Below are 21,412 nucleotides of genomic sequence, written 5' to 3'. Positions count from 1 at the left end.
ACAGGAAAAGCAGACGAGCACCTGTTGCGCATGCCCAGACCATATGCCCGACGTTTGTTTACACATGGCGACTAAGTGCACTTTCGCTGCTAGTCACTTTCGCTGATATTTAAATGTGATGTTGGGATAGATAGCAGAGCAAAAATTTTTAAAATATGTCAGTTCTACAGGTAAGTTAAATTTGCATTGATTGATTTGGAATTTAAACCCTGAAATTTATACTGAGAAATGATTTAGAAAATTTTATTTTCACTGCATTTAATTATTTGATCGACATAAAACTGTTTAGCAGGTTTAAACGTGTTGTTAGTTTTGTGCACACTTAGGCATTTAAAAAAAGTAAGAATATTTATTTTATTTAATCAGATAAGGGTTACACCAAATTATCATAAGATATTTACGTTTAAAAAAAAAACGGTAAAACTATGCATTATATTAATTTTTTTCTTATTTTCCCTGAGTTTATCTAATTTAACTAAAATATGTAATTACTAGAATTTCAAAACCTAAAAGTGGTATCTGAAAACAATTCATTTTGAATAATGAACTCCTGGATTGCCTTGGTGTCTTATACATATTCAGTTTTCTATTTTGTAAAAAATCTTTAATTTACTTTACAAAGATATTTATAGCAGGAAGAATTTGGTAATATATTTTACCAAGATTTGTATCATCAGTAGTATCTTTTTTCATTTTTAAGGATGTATAAAAAACAAAAATTATTTGTTATTGATTATACATGTATGATCAGGTTTAGAAAACATTGTGAAAGATGAGCAAGAGAAAGGTAAATATTGGGTAAAGTTCAATAAACTGTATATTGTCTTGCCTAGAATCCAGCCTGCATGCCTATAATTTTTAATTTACATTACAACAATATTAAAATTTCCTTTTCCTCAAGAAAAAAGTAAAAAAAAATAATAATAATAATAACAGAGTTATTATTAAAATGTGTTTTTCATTATTAATTTCCTTTAGTTATATATTATATATGCTATTCGTAGAAGTATCTAGCGAATACATGTAGTTACATGTACAATTTTGCATGCTAATTAATTTTAATTATAACATTTAATCTGTAGAGAAACTCTAAATATAATTGTTCTAAGGACAAAGTTTTAAGTTTAAATGTCACTCATTTTAATGAGTTGGAAGCAATCAATATATTTTTTTTAAAAAAATGGATGAGTCAGAACAAGCTGCATGAAGCAATGATAGGACAAAAGTTTTATACACAAACTCTCTTTACTCATACAGCACTGTGGATTACAGCTAGTTTTCTTGTTTTTGGAATGTCCAGCATTGTTTGGGGTATTCATAAGCTTTCTATAGAATTGTTCAGAATTCATTAAGAATAGAGCCATTTTAAATGGAAAGAGCACTTGCTATACAGGCAGAATTCACAAGTGCAATTGAGTACAGCTTTGAAATATGTTTTCATTATCCTGACTATCACAGTAGCATAAGCTTGAGCTTTTCATCATCTTCATTCAAATCATCATGAATTTTAATATATATACATCCATTTGTGTGGGTATTATGGAGATTTGATAAATATACATATGAAATTGATTTGTAATTTTTTGGCAACTTTGTTTGAACTATGGTTGCACAAAATTATACGTTGTATCATACTGCAGTGCATGAATGCATCACTGGGGATCAGGGCCAAGGTCTAAACCTGTTTGAAACATCATTTGTATCACCTTTGATTGTTCAAGAAAGGAGAATCAATTCTATCCCAGAAAATAGCTATGATCTATACTAACATCTCTGTTTTTAAATTTCAAACTCACCTCTACAAGTACATGAACTTCCATGTCACTATTCTTTAGATGACTCCTTATCTATCAAAGAATGTTTTTAAAGATATTATTTGTGCTATATTTTGTATTGTAAATATGCTTATTATAGTGAATAGGACCATTTTCTTTGACTAAAATAGACCAGCTATATATAATGTACAAACTATATTATAATGCATATTCTTCTTTATATGTTCTGGTCTTGTTGCATACATAATCTTAAAAATCTTTTTATTTCTTAAAAAAAAAAATTATTTTTGTTTAAAGCAAGCAAGTTTTGCCCTGTTTTGTCAGGTGTACCTGTCTTGGATGAACTCCATCCTGAGTGAAATAGGACAAGAAATAGAAGGAATTCCCAACATCCAGGAGGGGAAACCCCTATGTCAAGTCATTGATGTCCTGTGTGGGGATTCCAGACTCCTCCAGACAGCTCAGGTATGGCTTAAATCTCATATAGAAAAGAAAGTGCAATAAATGGAAAGGAAAATAATGTTTTTACACCAAAGGATTAAAACAAAAATGAAACAAGTCACTTTAATAAACTTTGTCAATAAAGCTAATTTGAATGATCTACAAAACATTTTTTATTGCTTGTCTTAGGAGGCTGACCCCTGTGATGCATTGCACTATCTCCAGGCAGTGGTTGACCATATGACGAAAAGCAAGGTCAAGTTTACCTTCAAAGTACAAGGTAGGTATTTTGATACTTAACATTATATGAAGAAGAAATTACTCTGGAAAAGTTTCAAAGAATATCTGCCATTAGTGCTTAAAATAAGATGCAGACAGATTTGTTCAAAGTGGCAGAGAGATTATCAAAAGTCCTTGATATGAGTGCTGAGAAGGCACTTTCTTGGTAATAGTAAGTAAATGGAACTTCTTGATTATGCATTTATACATTTTTCATATCACCACTTGACTCTACCTGTAATCGGAAATTATCTGGTTTCTATACATTACAAATTAAGTCTATCAATGTCTTTGTGACCTGTAGATATCAAAGTGGACTGACTTTGCAATACACATATTGCTAGCTCTTTATGGAAGAAACATTATATTGGAAATGAAACATGTTTTCTGAAACAAAAATTACAGTTTAATTCTTAACATCTTATGATACCATTTTCAAAAATCATTTTTTGAATCGAATTTATCAATTACACACTTTCAAGCTTTCATTTGTTGGAATTTGATAGCATAATGATATGATATGTTATAGGGTTGTTATTCATAGATAAAATCACATTGGCAACTAAAGAGGATATTGAATGTTGTCACACATTATGTACCATACCCAAAACTTGAACTATCATTTCAACTGAAGTGCATTTATCTGAGGCCACCTCTACAGTCTTTTCTTATCTTGGAGGACCAAGTATTAGTATTTATGAAGATTGATTAGTGATTAACAAGGTGTAAATTATGTCAAGTAGATAAGAATTCTACCATTCAGCCATTTCACAGTGAAAAGCATCCTCTCCCCCAAAAAAGGGAAAATCAATTTTTTGATTTTTCTTTTCTTTTACATAAACCAGAAATTTATTTGAATAGTTGGATATATATCAGACAGTTTAGAAGCAATCAAAGCCATTCCAACTGAGAATTCTGTGTTGGTGTGGTGATTTATCATTGTTAATGTGTTTAAAGCAACTTCTTAATTAAAGCTTCTAAAGTCAATTTGTAGACAAAGTGACCTATACTGATTTTCAGGTTAAAGGGCACCTGGTTTTCAGCTACCCTTATACACACATTCATATCAATTTCCAAAATTTCTGAAGAGCCATTTTCTTTTACATGTACTTGTCATCAAACTTCATAGACATGTCCTGTATTGCTTTTTTCAAGTCAAAAGGTCAAAGGTTACATGGTTTTCTTCTATACCGAAGTTTCCTCAAAAGTTATTAGGGGCTTATCAGATAAAAATTTCACTGCATGTCCCTATTACAGAACCAAATAAATTTTTATTCATATTTTCTGTAAAAAAAAAAAAAGAAGAAGAAGAAAGTATGCTGGTACTTAAAATGTGGCAGATGTTGAACATAATTTGGGGGGGGGGGGCAAGATAAGAACTTATGCTTATGTATAATGAAGAATATACAACATTTTCACTTTTACGCCCACTTTGTTTACCTTTTGAATATAACTTTGGTGTTTACAAGAATTATTGTAAAATCTGGTAAGATCTTCACTTTCATAATGATGATTTGAAAAAAAATCTTTGTAGCCATGTATAAGCTACCGGGGTACTAGTATTTTTCCTTTAATTGCAAATTAAATTCTGAAATTGTTCATGCCATTGCATATATATTGGTTGATCTAAGTTAATAATTACTTAACATGCTAAAATAAACATGACTGGAGTTAAAGATAATTATTGGTGGAATTCTACCCTGTTTCTAAAAGCAGGTATTCATTAATTAGGCTTTTAACTGAATTAAAAAGATCTGTAGTCTTGTAACAGCCAAGCTTGTTGATATCTTTATCAGAGACTTGGATACATAATAATTTGAATGGTGGAAATTTTATATCCTATGTCTTGAGCACGCTGTTCCACTCAGTTAGAACGGTAGATAATGATAGAATTCACAGTTACCTGTACCTGTATATATTGACTTAAAGACACAGATGTCAATTGCTTTATGGGACGGTCTTTAAATTTAATATAAACCTGGTTAATATGTTAGTGTCATCTTTGTTGGACACTCAAGCGTAAGAGCTTACCCGCGCTCGATGACAAAGGTACGTGCCAATCTAACACAGTGGGAATACATGCATGTACTTGCTGCAGATGAGATATAATTCTTACTTTTACTTCTATTAATTGGATGTGGTATACGGTGCATTCAGTGAAAAGGCTTCTTATGGATTAACTGCATTAGTTTTTGTAAGTCTCTACCTTTTAAAGAAAACAGCATTATACTGTTGTAATTCTAAGACCACTAAGGTTTGCATCATGGTCAAAAATTTCATGTGTGTACCACGGGTCCCTTCTTTTAAATTGATGAGAGTTATGAACATTCCATATTAGGTTTTTGTTCATTCTTTATGCTGTTAAATGATTTCCAGGTAAAATTTAAAATAAGCTATATGAAAAAAAAATTTGCAGTCTTAGTACCTTATGAAAAAGAATTGTATAGATTGCAACTTTATATAGTTTAAATATTTGGAGAAAAGAATTTTTGATATAGGAGGCAGAATTGCCAAAAAAAAAATCATAGACCCTTTGAATAGTTGATGAACATCAAAAAGTATCTAATGACCACTTTTTATGTACCTGGTACCGGTAACTTGTTTTATATTGACCATGTTTTCCAAACATATTGTTAATCAGATCTGAGTGACAGGCATAATTTATTAATATTGTCCATTGATGAATGTTAAGACAAATCAATGGATTAAATGCCTATAAATGATTGAAAACTTGTATTGGAGGTCTAAAGATCATAAAAGACAATAGAATGGCAATTTCTTGAAATGTTTAACTCGAATTTCAAGTACCAGAGAAAACTGAATGATGTCCCCAAAATTGAAGATGGTCACTGAAGGTTATCAGATGAGTACTTTTTCAAGGCTGTTTAGTAGTTCATGCAGATATAAAAAAAATCAACATGATAGGTAAAGATTTAGCTCACACAAACAAGCCTGACCATTTTTAAAAAAATAAAAATGCGAAAGTTTGTCACTTTCTGTTTGTTCAGTAGGAATGTTTCCTCCATTGTTTATTTTCCTTATTTTACAGATATACTTGATGGAGACGTTAAGTCCATGTTGGATGTTTTATGGTTGACCATTCTCAATTACGGAATACACAATATAGGTAAGCACCCTCCTATCTGAAAGCAAACAGTCCTCAATAGGCCTCAAGTGTCTGAGGACTTTATAATGCTAGTCTGATTGTACACTGGTTATACAGCGAATTTAGGAATAGATGAGGGAACGGCCATATCTAAGGTATATAAGTCAAAAAGAGGTGGGTTATTCAGATTCAGATATATAATAACTAGATGTCATTGAGAGAGTGATTTCAATTTAATGTGAAATTAATGGATGGTAAAATACCTTTTATTTATAAGAAAGTGAATGGCATATGAACCAAGATATTGGTAATGGTAGGTTTGTGGTAATATTTATATTTAAAATAGATTTTTGAAAATAGACTTTAATTAATTTTGAATAGTACATTATCAGTGCTTTTTGTAGCTTCTTGAATATTAAGTACAACTTTCCTCCAATTTTGCTGTCCTTTAAAACTTTTTTTTTGGTCAGTTCTGAGGCATTAATCTTTACATACCTCCTAAGCTTTTATCACAATATTGTTCTAATTTTAAAACATCATGCACATCAGTCAAGATAAATAACTTCAATATTTTTTTTAATTTTAGCATAAAGACTTTAATACAAATCCTATTTCAAAGAATTTTCTATTTTTACTTGTAGCATAGCGCATTATTATTTTTACGGGTAAAATAAATATGTATTTATGTGATTCTGTTCCTCCGGAGATTAAAAGTCAGAGATCGTGTTTGTAGCTTTAATCAGGATTTTAAGTCCTGGACTATACTGTCAACATACCTTTGAAAATAGAATACTTCAAAGCAATCACAACCATAAGAACCTGTCAGTGAAGAAGAACAAAATTTAATAAGAGATTGACCAAACTGTGGACTCTCTGTTATTGAAAAATATTGACACTATCTAACTGAAAATGACTTCCTTTGTTTGTCAGTTTAAAAGTTATAACTTTTTTGTTTTTCTTCATTCAAATGTGTCAGAAAAACTCTGATAGATTGTGCCACCTTTTTACATTAATGGGATAGGTTTGAAATCAAAAGTGTACATATAATTCACATGTGTTTACCCTAGTCTAATTAAGCTTATTATGAATGGAAATTGCTGGTGCCAAAATGCAATGTACATCAGATTTTAAAAACTCACCTGAACAAGCATTTTCCCTAGAAAGGTCAGTAAAACTAACAATAATTCATTGTTAGCAAAATAGTTTTCCTTCTAGATTGTCAGATCTCTGTAAAGTCTGGAAAAGCTTTCTCTAAAATTTTAAATTAAATTTTTGTACACGTAAGTCTTAACTAAATTGACCTTCAAGGGATATTTGTTTACTAATATAAGAAGGTAAATGTTACTATGATCTTGAACTGATTACATTCTTTTGAGCGTAATATAAAAGAGGATAAGATTGATAGATAAGACTCAGATTGTGTGTGGGACAATGGTGTGATCCGCGGACTTAATTCCACACCGGGAGACTTGTGCCATGGATGCATTCAATGTCAACAATAAATCATGTCTGGGAACACAATCATTCTGAGGAGGTCTTGCATGGGCCTTTCATTGTGGCACTGTTGATGGAGACTTTGACCTAATGGACCAATTTTTTGTCTTTTTTAGAGCAACCGCCACAGGAAAGAAGCGTGGGAGTTGGAAAGAAACACCTGTTAGAGTGGTGCCAAAAGGAATTGTCCACGGAATTTGATTCCCGCAACACACTTACATATAAGTAAGTATAAAAAGTGGAAGAGAGGGTGGGAATGGAAATATATTTTTGAAAAAAGATATAACCCATCCAAGCTGATATGGGTAAGCTGGGTAACTGCTGTTGTTACGTTAATGAAGAATATTTGTCGCACGTTGTGTTTGTAATTTCCATGCTAATTTGCTATTGTTTCTTATTCTTTATACTAACAAGCAGTAATTATCAAGGTGACTTAACAATAGAAGAAAAAATTGGTTTGTTTCCTTGGCAATCTGAAGCTAAGGTGTCCCAAAATCATGATCCTTTCATTTACAAATATTTTCAGCTAGCAGTTTTCAAAGTTTGTATGCTACTATAACTGGAAACACATTCTCTGTAATTCAAATCTCCATGTTTTTTGGCATTCATGTCCCTTTGTTCAATTTTCCATGCTTAATAGCAGAGTGGTTTATCGACTTCTCATATATTGCTTCAGCAGAAGAATGAATCTTTTGTGTACAAGGAAATTGATTGCATAAATACCTACTTTGTGTAAAATGAATAGATATTAAAATCAAAAATGGTTTTATTGGTATATCATTAGATGAGTTCTAACTTGTTCATGTAGGAAGCTAGGTCAATCAGATTAAGGTTAAATTTTTGTTGTAAGTTATTTATACTTGTGCATCTTATAGACAAGATTTTCCAGTGTTCTTGATATTACTACATTGGGAATTTCTTGGACATGTAAAATGTGGCCATTTAGCTTTTGATTATACCTGTCCATTTCAGACAGCAGGTTTATTTAAATGTTTAACAGTTTGTATTATAGTACAGGGGATTTTTCAATTTAAAGGTATTAGATGTAAATATTTTCTTGAGAGCTCTAGCTTTCCCATTATGTTTGCTTATTATTCACACTCCACTGGTACTTCAGAACTTTTAGCCTTTAAAAGAGACCCTCTTTTTTCTTAAATGTGAGCATTTAATGGGAGTTATAAGTGAAATTATGGTCTCCACATTTCTGTGTATTCTTTGTACAAGTGACAGTTTCTTTATATGAGAATGAGAATTGTTAGATTTGGTTGAATAGATTCCTCTGAGTTATAGCTGCTTTACAAATATCCAAACACTTACTATTTATCAAACTATAAATGGCAGAAGAATGTGATAAAAGTAGGTAATCTGCATTTTGGTGTTTTTCCAAAACCTATAAAATTGTTTCTATAATCATAAAAATGAAATATTTTTGCTTAGAAACTTTATTTGAAGGTATTCTAATCATATTTTTATTAGATCCATTTGAGTTTGACCTTCAAAAAAAAAACTTGATAAGAAGACAAAAATGCTACTTTACAAATTTTCAAGCAGCACTCCTAATGTAAGCAATTGTGAGAGTGATTTTCAATTGACAAATTTTAACCTCAAAACTTAGTAATATTCAAAATGCTGACATGAAGTAAATCTTATCTTTAAAAACTGCAATGTTTAAATTACCCCCTTTGGAAATTGAGAACATAATAACTATTTTTGAAAAGATTGTAATTATAGCCCTTATGGGAAACTCCTTAGACATTCCTTTAGTGTACATATTCTGAAATTACAACTCGAATCAATTAAAGTTTCAAACATTAACCTCAGTGTACTATGGGTAGAAAAAGGTGCAATCTTATATTCAATTTCTAAGACACCCCTGTTAACACGAGATATATTACTGTCACAAACAGCAGTATACAATATTTGTTGGCTCAAAATCTTTTTAGAAACATTTAACCTCACAGCATTCTACTCTGTAATTTAAATCTTACGAAAATTTGAAGAATTAGATCAGGATTATAAATGGTGTTAAAACCAGCCAACTATCATAATCTTCAGAACCTGGCAGACTTCTTATTAAGCTGAAAACATTTTTTTAATTATAGCATGAGATTTGTTTTATATTTTTTCCCAATAAGATACAGGATATGATTTCAGTTTTCCAAACTGATTTAATTTGGATCATATCAATTGTCTAAATGACACAAATACAGTCAAACCTCATTATCTTGAAGGGAAGGAGAAATAAAAAACCTTTAAGATATCAGAGAATTTGAGGTATCGATAGTTGCAACCTCCAACTCACTTTGACATATCCATAGGCTGGCATTCAAGATAATGAAGTTTGAGATATTAAACATGTACTGTAGTTGAAAATAATTTGCAATGTTAGCAGAAAAGTAGATGTTTGATGATGTGACAGATAGAGAAAAAAAGTGAGGAAAATCAAAACAAAAATGGCCATACTTATTTCTAATTTTGCAAAAAATAATTTTCATTAAAGATCTTCTGAAAAGCATTTCTAGCTAAAGTAAATGTGCATGTCACAAAAAATCAATACACTTATGTTGGCATCCACCACTGCCTGAATAAATTGTTCCTGATCAAAGCTATCTTATTTTTAAGTTAAGAGTTAGATTAGCAGGTATGGACTGTATTGCAATCTGTGTTTGCCTTTTCCTTCCAGCATAGGTTAATTTACTTAAAGTTTCATGTTCATACTTGGCCATTTTCTTCCTTCTTAATTTTTATCTCTTGAAATTACAGTTTGTGTACTACAGGGGATTGGTTTATTCAACTTCTGAGAAAATTTGTCAGTGAAGGTGACCAACCAGAGGTAAGGTATTTTGAATCAATTTTTTAAAATTTTAAATCTCAATTATATTACCCTGCATGCATTTACTTTTATCTACCCAGCTATAAATATCATATTTATTTCTAGACATTTTTAGACTGCTTCAACTTAAAAATTCAAACTAAATATAAGATGGCCATAGTTTTTATATTTGTTTGAGAAATGTAGATTTAATTTATTAATTTATTGGGTAAGATATAATATGTACCTGAACCTATCCCTGTAAAGCTGGGGACTTTTATTTATCTTGCCTTAAAGCCCTTATGATAAGTGTTGACACATTATCTACATATTTGCACTTCTGATTAATATTTCAATGTTAAATATTTTGTTTGCTGTTCAAAGGAGGAATATTGATGAGGGATATTTGAATTCAGCAGGATTAGGAGTGGATCATTCTCTTTGGTCCTAAATTCAAATGGAAAGGACATGTACTTTGACATTTATATTTATTTGGGATCAGAATGTATATACTAGCTATAAATTATTTTTGGACTTTAAGGAAGTAGTGATATGTATCAGAACATTGTACCAATCCAAATCCATTTTACAGAAGAAAAATCATTCATTCTGGACAGCTTGACAGTTTTAAGTTTCAAATATAAATTCTATAATACCTGGATATATAATTCTCACTCGGTATTTGAGCAAGGTTGTGTAATTCTAGTGCAAGGTGTGCAATTGTATACCCAGGTATTACAGAAGCTAAAAGTTCGTCTAAACCATTATTTCTGAAGAAATTGATATCAATTTATGGTATGATTAAAAAATTCCAAGCCAGTATTTCTCCTACACTATATACCCTGCACTTCCAGACACCTGACCCAAGCAGACAGATAATGGGCAGTATTGATTTACATACAGTTAAGGTAATTGATCAACATCTTTATTTACCTGACAGGTGAGGAACAAGGAGAAGGAGTTAGAGGCTCTTTTGGAAGTGTTGGAGAAACAACTGGGCATTCGCCAGGACATCGTCAAGTAAGTGGTTCTATAAGCCTTATAGTATTACCCTTATCCTTGTGTAAATAGGCAGAAATAACATCTCTCTTTTAATACTGTTGGCCACTCTTTGTCCAGGTAGTGATTATTGCCAGGTAAAGTTTTGATACATAGGTACATACCTTATGTAGGAATACCAATGGCATAAATGTTAAAACAGAGAAATTCTAGGTATATATATATACATGTATATATACTGTGATTTAATCCTTTTTTGCCTTAATTTATATTTGTCTAATTATGGTGTTGAAATAGGGGATTAGCAATTGATGTGTGTGTATTAATAAGCTGGAAATGTGAAAATGATGCTGTATAATCAAGTATCCATGCTGCACAGGAATGCATGCGAATACATGTACCAACATTCAAGTATATGTACAACCATACATGAGTACATCTGTTAGGCATTTTTGTTAACACAGTGTTGATGCTTGTTGTGTGGAAAAATCAGATACTTGATGTTAAATTTATCAAAGAATAATCCAAATTGTTTAAATTAAAGGGATATCTAAGAAAGGGTACCAACATAAGAATTAAAATCTAAACTTCGTGAATTAATGGACAAAATGTTTACCTGAAAATGCCGATGTTCTTAAAGTGCAACATAGCGTGGAAAGAATGCATGTTCTTCATGCGACTTTGTTAACCTGTCGTCTGAAGATTTTTATTTCACCTGGCACAATTGGCAAATCATTGGGTTTTAATGTACAATTTGTAAAAAGAGAGATTATATCATCAACATGTTTTTATAGATGAATGAATATTGATCTTTGGACAAAACACACTCTGGTCTGGTTGTACAGTTTAAACTGTCTTGCTGAATAGTCAATATCTCTATACAAGATGGCTGGGCACTTTTTATCATCCCGTCTTATTTATTCTTAAATCTATCTTTTTGTGCTGCTTAAATAGTGCCTTTACTTACTTTGTATGAGGGAACCCCTCAATATTCAGATCCAATCATTACCTGTGAGACCTTCTCTATACAATTTATAGACCATTATGTGTTTAACCTAACAACGGCATAAAAAAGTACTCCACCAGTAAGCAAAATGTGCAAAGTAGTGCCGAAGAACTTAAAAGTCAACTGAAAAGTATTGGATTTTTGAGCTTTTGTAATTTATGTCATGACTTGATATTGATTCTGTAGAGTGCTATTTTTTTTTTTTTTTTTTTTTTTACTAACTAGACTGTGTATTGAGATTAGTGGTTCTTTCTTTTTTTTCCAGCCCAACAGATGTCATTGAAAGCACCATAGATGAGCACACTTTGATGATCTATATCTCTCTGCTGAAAAGAAAGGTAGGAGGCATTAATCAAAATGATTTTAAAACCTCACTTTATAGATGGCAGTTATTAAGTGTGTGAAATCTGCTATAGTTTACCAAGTATAGACAGCATATAGAAATCATGGCGACAAAGTTTATATAACACTTTCTTTTATTGTAAAACAGTGAATTATCATCCGCAGTGTAAGTAAATCAATGTTTCTGAGAATATACATCGTATAACCAAACTTCATATATATACATAGAAATAATATATGCATGAGCTTTCAATCATGTTATATATAACTCCTACAGTAATATCATTGAGGCATATATAACTTGGTGAACATGTCGTGTTAATTTAATCTTAATTTTCTCTTGTGTTTCTATCTTATACATGTACATGTATATACAGTCATTATGTTCATTAAAAATAATACTTAAAAGCATGTGCTTTTGATTTTGTTTCATTTTCATCAATTTTTTTTCTACAAATGCCTTTTATAACTCTATCTAATGCCCTAAAGTTTAGGTGTGTATCATCGTTTATTTCCTTTCAACTTCAAATTCTCTTCTGCTAACATTTTACAAAATAAGTTGTAATACCTATTAGTTGATTGAAATTTAATCTTTCAAAATTTTCTTTTTTTAGGTTTCATTAGGCCAATTAGAGTATACTGAAGATAGAGTAGAGAGTGAAAAAGTAAATGTCTATACTTTTTTAACCACAAACTTTTTTTAACTGGTCGCAAAAACCTTGATATTGAGAATGAATAGATAAAATTTTAATTAATTTTTTTGCAGCAGTCATCTCAGGAAATCTCAAGTTCTGGTTCACCTGAGAGGAGGAAAAAAGCCTCACCTCTGGTCAAACATTCATCAGTGGATGATTTAGCAGACGATAATTCTGATTGGTTCTCCTCGTCCAATGGTTCTGTGAAGTCTGTTGATCCAGATGTAACTCCTGAGGGTGAGAGTCTGATCATAAAAACAATTTCTGAACAAGTGTCAGAACATTTACCTCTGGAAGGAGATGAAGATGAGGAAAGTGTAAGTGTGTTGTCTGGATCCATTTCCCTAACAACTGATAAAAAAGAAAAACTTCCCATACAAAAATCTGAAACAAAGGAAAATACCCTAAAGAAAAACACTGAGCAGAAAGAGGAAGAGGAGATACATCCCAAGGAAAGTGCTGAACAAGACGAAGTATTACAAATAAATGTGGATGAAACTTTTTTGAAGGAAGGACTTGAGAAAATAACACCCAAAAGTGAGACAAATGTAAAAGAACCCCTTCCCATTGTGTCTAGGACTGTGAAACGGCCAAGGACAACTGAGTCTATTATGGCAGATGCCAGACAGAAGTTTGAAAACAGAAAACAAGAATGGCAGAAAATGGAAGAAGCTCGTAAAACTCTTGAACAGCAACAAGAAGGTGATAATTTTTCAATTACATCAAGTGATTTAGACAAGTCAAGTATGAAAGAAGGTGACTCAAAATCTCAGGAGGAAATAGAAATAGGTGCAGAGGCAGGCTATCAAGGAACATTTGGAATGACTCCACCTTACTATTATCCAGGTATAGGTAGAGGTATGCCTATTTTCATTGTGCCTGGACAGGGAAGTAGTGCAAGTCCGGAAATGCAGTTCTTTCTTCAGGCTCTTCGACAAGCCAGGCATGAGGCTAATTTCCATGATCAGGAAACAAACAGACCAAGAGACCAGAGTCCTCAAGGTCTTCATAATTTACTAGATTTAAATGCTGTGGATGATGTTGCACCAAATGTGGTACCAGAGGGTGAGCATAGCAAACAAAGAGAAGCAGATAATGAGGGTAGGGGAGTGACCTTTGCACCTAATGCAACATCTGCTTCTCAACTAGATGGTAGTGTTGACCTTTCAAACTTGCCAACAAATAAACGTGGAATTCTGGAAGTTGTGGGTGACGGGTTTGAAACAAGTCACAATATTTTAGAAATATCAAAACCATTGAGAGATAGGAAAGCAAATACTGGTGAAAGTGATGGAGAGCAGAGAACATTTCCGAGAGTTGATATTGTGGAACCTCTGAAAGAGAAGATACAAAAGGATTTGCAAGTTGGAAGGAACAGAAAAAGGGAAAGAAAATCACCAGAAAGGCCAGCAGTATATAGGCCACGTTCATTGACTCCTGGGTCAGGCTTAGAGGAGGAGACATACCCAAAATCCATTTTGAAGGATAGGTCATCAAGCAGATCTAAATCTCCAAGTCTAGAAAGAAGTAGTCCTGATAGAGCATTCAGCAGGGAGAGGCTTACCAGATCTGTAGACTTTAGTCAGGAAAGATCCCCTAGGAGTAGTTTAGAAAGGTCGCCTAGAGCAAGTATAGAAAGGTCACCTCGAACAAGTTTAGAAAGGTCTCCAAGATCTAGTCTTGAGAGAGGATCTGTGAAAGGAGATAAATCTCCAAGGTCTCCTAGAGCAAAATCCCCTGCTGAAGAAACTCAAGTGGCAGATGTGACTTCACCAGGCAGACACAGTAGGGAAACTGACCCAAATAGAAGATTAGTGAGAGTCCTCAACCGAGAATTGGAACTCTTAAAATTAAAAATGGACGTTTTAGAAAAGTCAAATCTATCAGATGATACGGAATTGGAAGATATTGACAAACTCACCAAACAACTTTCTGAACAGGTCCATGAGAAGATTGCAAAGAGTCCAGAAGCAAGATCACCACGGATTTCTCCTACGAGATCTCCAAGATCACCTATTTCACCAAGAAGATCATCCAGATCTCCAGATTACACAAGAGGAAGAATGTTCAGACAGCGAAAGGATGAAGAAACTAGTCCTGTGAGGTCAAAGTCTGAAACAAGATTACACTCTAGTGCTTCACCAGAGCAGTATACACCTGATTCTTACACATCACGAAGTTTGCAGGACTTATCAATCACTGAAGCACCTGATGGCAATTTAACATTTGCTCCAACTCGAAGAGGACAGCCTATAAGTTTAGGATATTCTAGTCCAATACGGAAAGTCTCTGAAGAAATCTGGGGGATTGATTCTTCAGATAATCTTGGATATGATCCTAAGAAAGTAGAAAAATGGAAAAAGCTAGCAAACAAATCACGTATATCTGATCAAGATCTTATAGAACTGAAACAAGCTCTTGCCACTGCCATTACAGAAAATGACATTTTACAAGCAAAGTTGAAAAATTCAAATGTTGAAATGACAGAAAAAATGGAGAAAACTAATGATGTACTAAATGATTGTAGAGCTCATCTTTCAAGGTCCCAGGCAGAAAACATGGAATTGAGAACACAATTAGAGAAAGAAAAAACAAGAAATGAAAGTACAGAGGAAAGACTTCGAGAAACTGAGAAACAGTTACAGGCAGCTAAATCCAGCATTGATGACCTGGAGGCTGAACTGGAGCAAACAAGAAACTTGCTAGCTGGCAGCTCCAAAAAAGACATTCCTACACTTCAGTCCCTGACTGAGGAAAGGGATAATTTCAAAAACATTTTAGCAAATACACAGAGAGAAAATACAGAACTCAAAGAGGTATGATACCAGTAATAACTTTTGTTTTCTGATGAGAATGAATTTTTATTTTAGTCTAGCCTTTTTCAATTTTTCAAATGCACTGTATAAATAATACCTGTACACGTATTCATATTTGTTTTTTGTAGGATTTGGCAAGGGAAAAGAAACTTACTGGAAAGCAACAGAGCATCATCAACGATCTCAAAAACATCCTCGATGATGCCAGGAAAGAAAGAAAGCAATTATTCTGGGAATTATCAAAATTTCAGAAACAAGGTCAACTATCCAAAGTTAGTGGGATTATTGGAAAATATATAGAAAACGGCCTTTATGATGATGATGATGAAGAAGAGGAAGAGGACTTTGAAGAGCCAGTAAATGGATACACCATCAAAGGCCAACCAAATGGATTTACAAAAGATTCTTTTCTGACTCCTAGAAGAAGAGAAATCCCTACAGATGTCAAAATGACATCAACTCCTACCTACAGATCCCGCTCCGAATCAGCTGGCAGTTCTCGGCGCTTTTATGATGATACCTTCCAATCATCACCTCAGAAACCTAGTTCTTATACTTCAGGAAGATCCACTCCCATCTCTGTTGGAAGAGAAAGTGGATACGATGAAATGTCTCCCCCTAATTCAGCTCGCCATGAAATTTACCCTCACAGAAGGTCACAGTCTTATAAATCAAACTTCAATTCATCTGTTGGAGAAGCAGACGATGACTCAGTAGATGATCTGGAAGTTCAAAGATATTTCATTAAACGACCAATCGGTAGATTTGACGAAGATAAAGATGAACAGGATGACTATATTCAGCGAACTCCAAAAAAAGATTTGAGAAAGAGTCCAACAATAAGATCAAACAGTCCCAGTCGCAGCAGGAGTCCAAAAGGAAGAAATTTTAGCGAGGAGAAGCCAGCAAAGAGACATTTAGTTTATAGTCCATATTTAATGAACTCTAATGATGCCATCAGACCTCAGAGGTCTTATGTTATATCCCCTAGAAACACTCGATACGACAATACAAAGGAAACAATTGAATGTATTGTAGAATCTCCTATTGACAATCGCTATAAAGAGGAGTACCAAAGACCAAGTCGGTATGATTTACAGAGTCCAAACGGCGACAAAACGTTTATGAAGGCTCTGGAGTATGCCGTCCAACAAGAGAGCTGTAATCGTTACTACAATACTGATGACTATGGACCTCCATATCGGTCTTCCAGCTACGGACCCACGCGGTCTTCCTATGGCTCATCCGTTTCACCACAACGAAATAATGCTAACATCAGAAGCATCCTCAAAAACGCTAAAAGCGAAACCAACTTAAGTATTAAAGAAGGAATTAATAGCGCTCATCGGCGCTCATACGGCTCACAGTCAGTCTCTCCAACTCGAAGTCCCGTTAGAACTCCCACGAAAGAAATCGGTTCTCACGGGTCCTCATACACATACAAACCTTATGACGGCAGCAAGACGTGTTCATCTCCCACAAAACCCATTTACTCTTCAGGACTGAAGCGGAGCGGCTCTCTCCGCACCGCCAGGGAAATTTTCGACGACGAGTTATCACCAGTTAGACCAGTAACTCCAATAAGATATCAACATCAGCCATTGTAAGTACTGAATTCACATCTGTTCATCTTTGGCGAAGAGAATGGGAGGGGGACTTATGTCGTATTGATGGTGCTGGATATTTAACGGTTAAAGGGGTTGATATTAGTTAGAAAATGTTTTTAATGCTGTAAATTAGTAAACATATGTGTTTGGCGGGGGTATATTCTGTAGAAATTTGATATCTTAAGGGATCTGGATTCATTGACTGTTTTATATATGTACAGTGTATGTACTAGCTTATATTTTCTGAATCAATCATCTACAATTTAATCGTTCAGTAATACCTCGAGTAATACATAAAGTTACCTGAAGTAATAAAATTTAGATTTGGCATGTTGCTAATTTCAGATGATACTAGTTATTAAAAGGTGAAAATGATTACTATAGATCACCGTTATTTAGTTAATATATTTGGAACATCTATCTATTCACTTCCTTTTAGTGTATCCCATATTACGTATCCTAAACGAGGCTTTCTTGACCATTTTTAAAAAAGGCATACAGGTGCGATTTGCAAAAACTGGTACTTAATTTTGAATCTTTGGTGTCAAGAAAGGTTCGTTTTCACATCCATATAAACTTCTTCATAGATGATTTACCTGTACATATTTCTACTAATTTTGCATGTGCTTGCGCTGCTGTGCTGTTCTATGTTTGATCGCATTTACACAGAACTTTGCATGTGTTGACTAATCACGCAGTATATTTTGTTACTTTAACCAACATTTCATTTGATTATATTTTTCTTCACGTAAATTATGCACTCATTAAAAATGTTTTGTTCAAGTGGTAATTAATTGATCGTACAGGGTCTAGATTCAGGTACATACATGTATACATTGAAAGGTTTTTTTGAAGGCCGACAGGTGCAATTCTGTGTTAGATGCGCGAACCTGGAACTGCATATCCATTTCGAAAACATAATCCAAAATTCTGTAGCTATCTTCATTAATTTATTTGATAACTTATCAAGCAAAAATGGAAGTGTTGAATTGCTATGTTGATGGATTATGGTTTCTAACTTCTCCCCATGTGTATTCAAGAAAACCCCCTTTGCTTTAATTCCTATGTATCCGGGTTGACCAATATTCTCTTCCAATAGTGGAAGTCCACCATTGTTAACGGAAGAGGAGAGGAGATATGCAGATATTCTTGTAGCAAAATACACCAAACAACATGGCTTTGGACGAACCGTGGCCATATAGTAAACTCAATGTAACCATGCTCCCTATAGGTTTGTAGATGGTAGGGAAACACTATGATTCGGCTGCAGCAATGCTTTATTAGCAAGAAAATGAACTGTTGAATTGTTAAACAGCTTCTTTCAAAGATTTTTTTCCTTTTTCTTGTGAAAAGGAAGGAACGCATTGAATCTGTTGTGGAATAATGGATGCAAAAGGGGAAAAGTAAGGATGCATTCAAACATTGATTGTGCGGCCGGGGCATACAATACTAAAATGATTATTATAACATATATATATTATAACATACATATTAATGTTAAAAGGTGGCGGAATTTTGTTTTGAATTAAAGATTAATGTTGTGATTGAAAGTCTGCAAAGTAACAGCTGCAAGGTGAAAGGGTTGTCAAACAAAGCTTCGTGCGTACTTAATCAGACGGGGATACACTGGGCCATGTCTTTATTTCATTGAAAATCATGTTTGGTCATGTATACAGTCAAAAAATTCATAACTGAGTAGAAAGCTATGTTACAACATGGCATTTTCATTGAAAAACGGATTGGTTCAATGTTGACTGTGTGATTGATTTTGGAAAGAGAGAAAAAAATGAGAAATGTTCTTGTTGGCAGAAAAACTATTCGCTTTGACATGGAAGATTGCGTTGAGTGTGACGTATGTCGGGCTCGGTATAACAAACTTCGTAGGAAGCATCAGGGAACAAGACTGAAGGTACAAGAGTTATCGAACCTAATTCCGCGTGAAACATCAAAATGATTATATAGTTTTGTTTGACAGTCTCTTTCACTCTTAAAAGTTTTTTGGGGATAATTTTAAATTTTTATTTTTGTTTATATTGCATGTAAATGTTTAATAACAAATGCATGATAAAAGTTATTTTAAAATTGAATTAAAGAAGTAAGAAAATTTGTAAATTAACGAATGTATTAATATTTTCCATTCTAAATAGGTCTCCCAGTTTCAAGCTGATGTGTGCCGCAGCTGCGAAAAGAAATGCCAGATCTGATCAAAGACTGTCGTTTACTTCCAAGTTAGGATGATTCCCTTTTTAACTCTTAGAATATTGTATTTTTCATCCTCCTCAATGCAATCATAAATGTATCAAAACAAATTGACCTACTAGCAATTCTACAACGTATAGGTTTTGAAGTTCTAAATGCTAGTGATTCTATAAAAAGTTTTAAAATATCTTAGAATTTACTAGTATAATTGTCTTTTATGATTTATAGCAAATGTAGCACATTCCATTTTATTTCACTATTGAAATTTGATAAAACTGTGATATTAGCAATTTATTTATATATTTGTACATAGATTCCGTCCTTTCTCCATTCACATGTATTTATTTTGCACTGTGATATTTTAATATGTAACTTGCCAGAATAGAATTTTAATTTTATTCTTAACTTGAATTCATATAAGATTTATTTTTATTTACTTTTTATTTAGCCTGTTATTCAAAAGATTTGTTTCTTTTAAATTTCCGTTGTATTTAATGATTGATGGCTAAATTATTGACTTTTTCTTTCCTTACAAATACATGTTTATAATTTTAAATTGCGATTCTGTAATTGTTCAAGTTTTTGTGATAAAGAGGCATAATTTCATTTTACGATGTAAACATTTTATGTTGTGTTTCCATTTTTCTAGGAAGTAAACATTACTTCTTTATTTATTTAATGTTGTAAAATGTGATATTGGTTCTGACCACGTGGTTGCTGATTCATATGGTTAATTTGAGGATGCTATAGGAATAATATTTATTTTACATTTATGCTCAGTGTCGTATTGTTATATTTTTTTCATAATCATATCCATTTTACATTTTATAATGACGTAGTAAAGAAACACTACACTATCGCTACAGTATTGAAATTCATCATGTTAGAATTTTTTTGAATTTTATGAAAAAAGTGTTATCGTTCATGTAGGACCGGTTATTGGACTGTTTATGGGCTAGAAAGAGTTTTTGCTAATGTTACATGTATGGCTTGTAGAAAAAAATGTTGGTAAAGTATCGACAAATTTCTCATATAATGATGTTTCTAAATGAAATAGGTAAATATATTGATAACAGTATTATCATACGCTAGATATAGAACCGAATCTGGTGCATATATGCATGACTCCAACGAATGCCTACTTGCCTGTGAAGTTTGCAAAACTTTAAAGGTTGTACCAGTGTATACGGGATGTCGTAGAAAAATGAGGGGAAGTCATTTTTACTTAAAATATGCATGTTGTTTGTTGAAGTTTTGAGCGTAGACAGAAAAATGAGAGTAGTTAAATGTTATTTAAAAATTAAAATATTGAGAAAAGTTGTTTGATGTTGGTTTTTCCTTCGAAAATTCAGAAAGTGTTTAATAAGAAAGTAAAGTATGCACTTAAGAACACTTCATACACTTCACACAAAAGATATTTAATTGTATTTTATGATGTTAGAGTGATCTGTCCTTAGATCTAAAATAAATTGAAATTTACTTATGTTACTCAATTTGTAATTAACCATTTTCAATACAATGTATTTCATTAGGCCTAGTTGAATTTTAAATTGACACATTATTTACATGTACTTTTCCCAAATGTAAGCAATAGTGAATTCTGTTCATGGATTCTTCATTTGAACATTTTTGGTTAATGTTGAAATATAATAGATTATTTTAATTCAAGGAGGGTCAATGTTCGTGGGCAACTAAAATTTTAATGGTTCGTGGGGACATAATTTCGCGGGGAGCTTACTGTCTACAGAAGATTCAATGAAACGATATGCTGACAAAGATTGTTCAAGAGGATGTAATTCGTGTGTTGAACAACGAACATTGATCCCCCACAAACAATGATT

At 32.9% G+C, this 21,412-nt stretch overlaps 1 protein-coding gene across 5 annotated transcripts; it reads left to right on the top strand.

Annotated features, from left to right (window-relative positions):
- The first annotated feature begins 56 nt into the window (after nucleotides 1-56).
- Nucleotides 57-19,940, top strand: LOC133204988 (uncharacterized). Of its 5 annotated transcripts, none has more exons than XM_061340730.1 (14): nucleotides 57-174; nucleotides 758-787; nucleotides 2,100-2,240; nucleotides 2,406-2,496; nucleotides 5,545-5,622; nucleotides 7,212-7,320; nucleotides 9,859-9,928; nucleotides 10,848-10,927; nucleotides 12,178-12,250; nucleotides 12,869-12,919; nucleotides 13,021-15,765; nucleotides 15,894-17,368; nucleotides 19,182-19,281; nucleotides 19,520-19,940. In XM_061340730.1, exons 2-14 carry the CDS (start codon nucleotides 773-775, stop codon nucleotides 19,574-19,576), a joined length of 5,085 nt encoding a protein of 1,694 aa, XP_061196714.1. In that variant the 5' UTR covers nucleotides 57-174; nucleotides 758-772; the 3' UTR covers nucleotides 19,577-19,940. The 5 variants fall into 5 exon arrangements, with proteins under 5 accessions (XP_061196714.1, XP_061196722.1, XP_061196735.1 ...); XM_061340738.1 differs by having other exon boundaries at nucleotides 64-174; nucleotides 9,859-9,933; nucleotides 10,853-10,927; XM_061340751.1 differs by lacking the exon at nucleotides 19,182-19,281 and adding an exon at nucleotides 18,472-18,603 and having other exon boundaries at nucleotides 64-174; nucleotides 19,520-19,615.
- Nucleotides 19,941-21,412: the final 1,472 nt, after the last annotated feature.

The sequence above is a fragment of the Saccostrea echinata genome, unplaced genomic scaffold (assembly GCF_033153115.1).
Source record: "Saccostrea echinata isolate AGI-Se365-2 ecotype Australia unplaced genomic scaffold, CSIRO_AGI_Sech_v1 ptg000002l, whole genome shotgun sequence".
NCBI lineage: Eukaryota > Metazoa > Mollusca > Bivalvia > Ostreida > Ostreidae > Saccostrea > Saccostrea echinata.
This window is presented reverse-complemented; position numbering and strand designations above follow the sequence as displayed.

Bases quoted from the DNA above. Each gene is read 5' to 3' on its own strand.
- LOC133204988 (XM_061340730.1), top strand. The intron at 2,497-5,544 runs GTAGGTATTTTG...CTTATTTTACAG, and splicing joins GTTTACCTTCAAAGTACAAG to ATATACTTGATGGAGACGTT. The intron at 15,766-15,893 runs GTATGATACCAG...TGTTTTTTGTAG, and splicing joins AAAATACAGAACTCAAAGAG to GATTTGGCAAGGGAAAAGAA.